The 7,155-nt window shown below is 36.7% G+C and overlaps 1 protein-coding gene across 1 annotated transcript in view; it reads right to left on the reverse strand.

The window, feature by feature from the left end:
- LOC106875227 (probable acyl-CoA dehydrogenase 6) overlaps nucleotides 1-7,155 on the reverse strand; it is a 34,934-nt gene that overhangs the window by 24,312 nt on the left and 3,467 nt on the right. The window contains exons 2-3 of the mRNA XM_052968728.1: nucleotides 4,061-4,181; nucleotides 3,248-3,377 (exon numbers count right to left, since the gene is read on the reverse strand). Coding sequence (XP_052824688.1) covers nucleotides 3,248-3,377; nucleotides 4,061-4,181 — 251 coding nt within the window. The remainder of the gene's footprint in view (nucleotides 1-3,247; nucleotides 3,378-4,060; nucleotides 4,182-7,155) is intronic.

Genomic DNA, 7,155 nt, shown 5'->3' on the forward strand with positions numbered 1-7,155 from the left:
ACCGGCAGATACAAACAAGGATTGATTCTCTGCTGCCATCGCCAGCACACATTGCTCAAGGCAAACAGTCTAAGGAAGCAGATAAGTTTCAGGTGACTCCAAGCTCGGCTGATGTCGCTAAAGTTATCAGGCAGTACAAGGCCGGAGATCCTGTGTATGCACTATACTATGGACCTCGCCGAGACAAAGATCCCCGATGGGTACCAGCAATCATTAAGAAGTCATTGGGTACTCGCTGCTTTAACGTGAAGGTCATACCTCATGGCCCAATGTGGAGACGATACTGGGAACAGCTGCGACCGCGGTACACAACTGAGGAAGACAATGAACCTGGTGATGCAGAAAACACTGTATTTGAGTTTGCAACAGATCACTCGATGGAGATCTCGGAAACTGTGCCACTAACTCAAAGACTAACCAGACCCAAGACCATGTTACCCGTTCCAGTGTATGGACCAGACAACCCAAGACGGTCCAAGAGAACCCGTAAAACCCAAGAGAGACTTTGCTGTTGATACTTCTTGTGTAGCATCAATTTCAGTGGGGAGGTGTTATATGGACTGTTGGATTTGTGTTCGTCTGAAGTCCTGTGTCAATGTGGTTCGTCTGAGTTCATCGTTTCATTGTTGTTGTTCTGAATGACTGTAGTAGTAAAAGGTCATTGATATATATGGCGGACATGATTCTTGTTTATTCATAACGAACATTGGGTGAGTGCGTTCTTTGTATGTAATTGAATAATAAATGTAATAATTAAATCGTACAACTCGTTGTGTTATCTCTGCGAGTCTCCCGAGGGAAATACAACATAAAGTGTGTGATAAGACTGGCTCTTTGAATGACAAGTTTAGTCTATCAAACTATAGCATCCACAGTTTTTTGTCAACTCATTTTCATTCACAAATTTTGGGTTGATCTGAACCTGAAGACATTTAGTAATCTCAGTGGCAGACTATCAGAAGCAACAACAACTGAGAGACAAGACCATTCTAGCACAGCCAAATTGGGAAAGATGTTATAATTCATGTGCAGCCCAGGATAAGACAAACTGTGATGAATAAGGAGCTATGACAGCCTACACTTACCTGCCAGTGAATTAACACCAAATTTTCACCTTACTTGTCCAGCATGTAACAAAATATTTCATGTCTATATTAGACTTGTTAACCGCTCCCTAACATACTTTCTCACTCCCTGAACCCATGACTGAAGTCACGCTCAGCAACCCATGAAAATGATGAACACAAGATGAAACAACAAATGTTTGGCATGCAGTGTAATGAATACCAGATGATATATATGTAAGGATAAAATCTTTATAAGAATTTATCAAGTAGTCAGCGTGAAAAAACCTCATAAGGAAAAAAAAAAAACCATCATTTTTTTTCCATAAATATATATAATTTAATTTATATAAGGGCATTACTATACAATAATGCCTCACGCTTAGAGGGACTTCATAAGTCAAAACTACCAAAATAAGCACATTTTTACCGATCGTGAGGGAATGCAACTTTCAAAGCTAACCTCCTAAAAACTTTTAACTTGCGAAGTCCCTCTAAGCGTGAGGCATAATTGTATAGTAATGCCCTTCATCATCATCATCATCATCATCATCGTTTAACGTCCGCTTTCCATGCTAGCATGAGTTGGACGATTTGACTGAGGACTGGTGAAACCGGATGGCAACACCAGGCTCCAATCTAATTTGGCAGAGTTTCTACAGCTGGATGCCCTTCCTAACGCCAACCACTCAGAGAGTGTAGTGTGTGCTTTTACGTGTCACCCGCACGAAAACGGCCACGCTCGAAATGGTGTCTTTTATGTGCCACCCAAATTAAATTATATATGTATATATATATATATATATTAGAGGATAAATTGGAGGATGCATTCTGGGTTATAAGATGTAGTGAGATCAAAGTAGCAAGAGAGTATATTACAAAGAGATAATAGAGGGAAAGTATAGTATGTAGTGTGTCTTTTAACATGTTAACCTTTTGTTTAATATGGCAGACCTCACTTTTACATCCAACCCACATTCTGCAGGCAATAGTACAGAATTTATTGATGACGATGATGATAAGAAAAGCAATGATAATGTGTTTATAATGGTCATGGTGGTGGTGATGATGATGGTGATGATGATGATGATGATATCAACCAGCATGGCTGTCTGGTTAAGAAGCGTGCTTCCCAACAATGTGGTTTGGGGTTCAATCCCAGTGTTGCACCTTGGGTAAGTGACTTGTACTATAGCCCTAGGCAGGCCAACCAAAGTCTTGAGAGTGAATTTGGAAAATGGAAACTGAAAGAAGCCTGTCATGTGCCTATGTGTTTATGTCTTGACATTATGTGTTTGCTGTAAATGAGCATCACCGTCATACAAGTGATGTTGTTTGATTAAAATCTTCAAAATAAAAACGTCTAGCCTTGAGGAAATATTATCTTGCTTGGAAACAGGTGAGGGCTGGCAACAGAAAGAGCATCCAGCTACGGAAAATATGCCTCAACAAATTCTGCTGCACAGAAAAGTGAACGTAAAATGATGATGACGATGATCACAATGACAATAACAGTAATGACAATGAAAATTTTAAGAATAATACTAATAATGAAGGCAGTAAGAAGGAACGTTATTATTATTATTATTATTGAGTGAGAGAGCAGTGCATGCCATCAAAGTGACACTGGGGTAAAATATACGAAGCCCAGTATACCCATCATGACTACCCGTCTGATAAGGGTACACCAGGCACATGCATCACAACCATATGTGCACGACATGGTGATCTCATATCAAGATAAACAGTGCATGACCTCACAGGTGGGGCCCAGTTAGAATTTTCTTCAGGTCGAGTAGCGTATCCCGCTCAAAAGGTCTCTGAATAAGGTTTGTTTAAGGATGTTGAACAAAACACCCATGTTTACAAAGGTGAATTATTCAAACCCCAAAGAATTCCTCTCAACACATGACTATGATGCTCTCCCACTACTTCTGCTTGTGATCAGAGATACACATATTGTCAGCCACCAAGAGACATGCTCAACTGGTTAAGGTCAAACAACTGACAAACAAATCTGTGGTTTTGAGCAGAATATTTGCTGTAGCCCATCTTTTTATACCAAGACAAAACAATGTACATGATAACACTTCCAATCAATTAAGATCAGAAGCCATGAGAGCCACTGCCTGGTACTGCATCCACATAATTACTATTGCCAATTAAAAAGTAAAAGAACGTACTTGGCAAGAGCAGGAGTACTCATGTCAGTTTGTACACCAATAGCCATTGGAATGGAACCACAGTTGATGCTTCCAAGTTCTTCAGCCACAGCCATTGAATAGGAGAAATCAAGACCAAGTCCACCATATTCTAAATATTAGAAATAAATAAAATTAAAAATTAATTTTACAAATTGTTTTTGGAGGGAAGCAGAAGTTAAATACATTTATCTATATTGACCTAATATTTCACTGGTAATACCAAATCATTCATCTAAAGACCTAAACAATGAAAAGCAAATTTGACCTCAGTGGGATTTGAATTTGGGTTGTCTGCTGCAAAACAATTTGTCAGTAGCTGCAGTTTAAATAGTTGTGCCATCCACTGCATTTTCAATATTGATAATAATTGTTTCTAGTTTAGGAATTAAGTTTTGAGGGGAAAAGAGAGTTGTCAATACATCAACCCCAGTACTTGACTGGTACTTTATTTTACTGAGTCCAGAGGGATGAAAGGGCAAGTTGAATTCAACAAGAACATAAGAAACCAGAGCGAATACTACAAAATATTTTTTCCAATGCTCTAACAATTCTGCCTGCTTGAATAAAGATAATCCTTTCTATTATAGGCACAGGGCCTGAAATTTTTGTGGGAGGGGACTGGTTGATTGTATTGACTCAGTGCTATACTGGCACTTATTTCAATGACCCTAAAAGAATGAAAGACAAACTCAACTTCAGTAGAATTTGATCCCAGAACATATTTATTCCAAATGATTCCCTAATTACAATAGAAAATGTTTTAATCATCAAAAGAGCAAAATAGTGACTTACTGGTAGGTTTGTTGACTCCTAGAAAACCTTGGTCACCAAGTTTCTTGAACAGCTCATGAGCAGGGAAAAGCTCTGCCTTCTCCCATTCATCAACATAAGGGTTTATTTCTTTCTCAATGAACTATACATAGAGGGTCAAAAATACATAAATAAAAAAAAATAAACAAATGACATTGATGTCATAAGAATTCATAAGCTGTGAGATAACATAAAATAATTCTTTTTTGAACACTGAAGCTTGAAGTAGACAAAGCCATAAAATACAGCTTGTAAATAGTGGTTTCAAATTTTGGCACAAAGCCAGCAATTTTGGTGGAGGGGTGAAGTCGATTACATCAACCTTAGTGCTAAACTGGTACTTAATTTATTGACCCAGAAACAACGAAAGGCAAAATCAAGCACATGGGAATTTAAACTCAGGATGTATAGGCTGATGAAATGCCACTAAGCATTTTACCTAGCATGTTAATGATTCTGCCAGTTTGCTGCCTTATAGCTTGTAAATATTAGGTTAAAAAGCCTTTAGAAAGAAAAAGTTAAAGTCTGCCAGTGGAAAATGAAACTACATCTTCTGTAAACATGACAGGCATTCTACCACTGGACCAAAGCAATACTCAGTTTCTCTATTCATTTTTAAAACTTTATTCTTACCAGTGAGAATTGTGAATTGTTGATCCAATATTTACATGCTATTATTTATAGCTTCTTTAGCTTCAAGTTTCATTGTTCCAAAATTATAAATGAATGAATTTAAACAGTTTTTATGTCAGTTTTTCTGTTACTGAATTTTACAAATAATGAAATGTGTATGGCTTGTTCTCAAGGCTTATAAATGTTAACAAATTTTCTTCATTTTGTTGTATCTAGGGAGAGTCATTATACCAATATTAATAGCACACATACTGATTCAGTTCCACTCCTTTATTATTAATCAATTGGTTAAATATCTAACCAAAAGACCAAGAACTCTGGAGATATGCTGTGACTGAAAAAACCTGGCAAAGAAAGTGAGTTCACAGCTGTAACCTACAGTAGTGATGCATAACCAGCCCATTCAAAAGTACCTCTAACTTTACAGTTTCAAAGTAAGGTGATTTAAAATCAAAATAAGCAACAGGGTATCCAGACGTAATGCAGTACAATCGTTTCAAGCAACTCCATTTAATTGAACAATGCAACCATTACATGAATTTAAATGCAGAGCAATCCTCAGATGCATAAATACATAGAATTAAATTAAATTAAAACAGATGGGCACATTAGTACAGTTTTACCAAAAATCACTAAAAAGGTAAGGAGATAGACAAAGATCATGCTGTTTTCACTTCAGCTTAGAAGCTACTAAGGTATCAGGAAGAAAGACTTGTTACAGATTTTGCTTGTCACTGTTTTATGGGGTTAGTTTTAATTAATAGACTAGTTTATCAAATCTTTGTATATCTAAAGCCAAAAGAACAAGGAGCAGTGCCTGTTAGGAAGGGGGCTGAGGGAGTCGACAATAGTGGGTATAGTCATAAAACTATCAAGATTAATCTGAAGCAATATGATGAGATTTGGTAAAAGAAATCTTAAATCAAGATGTTAGTTATCAATTAAAGTGGCAAGACTCCAGTAAAACCAATGATGATAATACAGGGGCAATTTTATCGTGGGGTACTATAGTTGAATACTTTAAACAATATTGCTATGTTGTATAAAGTTAAAATTTAGGGTTATCAAGAAGATTATTAAGAAAAATATTATAACCAAAAGGATAAAATTTTTGAATACTTTTGTATATATACCAAAATTTACCACAACAGAGGGCGGACAGAAATTACATGGAAATAGTTTAATATTTATTCATATTATATACTTAAATATTAACCTGTTAGATGGTAGCTATGAAGATTGATCATTGGTATTTACTGGTATTTAATAAAGGAGTACTGAGGCGAAAGAACATGCTAACAATATATTAATTAAATTATTGCCAATACCGCCTGACTGGCCTTCGTAGGATTTTTGAGCGAGATCGTTGCCAGTGCCCTTGGACTGGCTCTTGTGCGGGTGGCACATAAAATACACCATCTTGAGTGTGGCCGTTGCCAGTACCGCCTGACTGGCCTTCGTGCGGGTGACACGTAAAAGCACCCACTACACTCTCTGAGTGGTTGGCATTAGGAAGGGCATCCAGCCGTAGAAACTCTGGCAAATCAGATTGGAGCCTGGTATAGCCATCTGGTTTCACCAGTCCTCAGTCAAATCGTCCAACCTATGCTAGCATGGAAAGTGGACGTTAAACGACAACGACGATGATGATGATGATGATGATGATATATATATATATATATGAAAACTACAGATACCAACCTGATGGTTGTCAATTTCCTAGATGTATCCTTAGATTTAAATAAGAATATTTACAAACCTTATAGGAAGCCCAACGATAGACTTAGTTATATTAATATAGGTTCCTGCCATCCCCCCATAGTGTTTAAAAATTTAGTTAAAAACATTAGCAAAGGAATTTCTAGCCTCTCCTCCGATAGGGATATTTTTAATAGTGCTGCCCCAGTATATAATAATGCTCTAAAAGATAGTGGATTTAGCGAGCGAGAAAACAACCTGTCTAATAATAAAGAAAAGGAAACATAGGAATAGGAAAACTAGGAAAATCAGTTTTAGCTCAACTACTAATTTTAAAAACAGAATTGCACACGAAACGCAAAAACAAAATGAAACCAGCTATTCATGCAGGGATAAAAATTTTAACTTTATACAATATGGATATATTGTTTAAAATAGTTTAAGTAATTAAGTCTTTTATCCCTTTCTTAAAGTGTTCAGTTCTCCTGATCTTAGTATTTATAATCAACTTTATACAAGTAGCCCTTCTAATTAAGTACCCTTAAGAAATTGTAATATCATGTATGGATTAACACTAATAACTTTTAAAATCTATACTATACCTCTTAATTTAATTTTGCATGGATGATGGTTCACTTGCACTAAACAAGGCTGCAAAGACAGAGGCTTGGAGATGCCACTATGATAGGTTGCTCGATAAAGAGAATGAATGGGAGAAAGAGAGTCTGCCAAATGTCGACCCAACA

The sequence above is a fragment of the Octopus bimaculoides genome, chromosome 6 (assembly GCF_001194135.2).
Source record: "Octopus bimaculoides isolate UCB-OBI-ISO-001 chromosome 6, ASM119413v2, whole genome shotgun sequence".
In the NCBI taxonomy this organism is placed as follows: domain Eukaryota; kingdom Metazoa; phylum Mollusca; class Cephalopoda; order Octopoda; family Octopodidae; genus Octopus; species Octopus bimaculoides.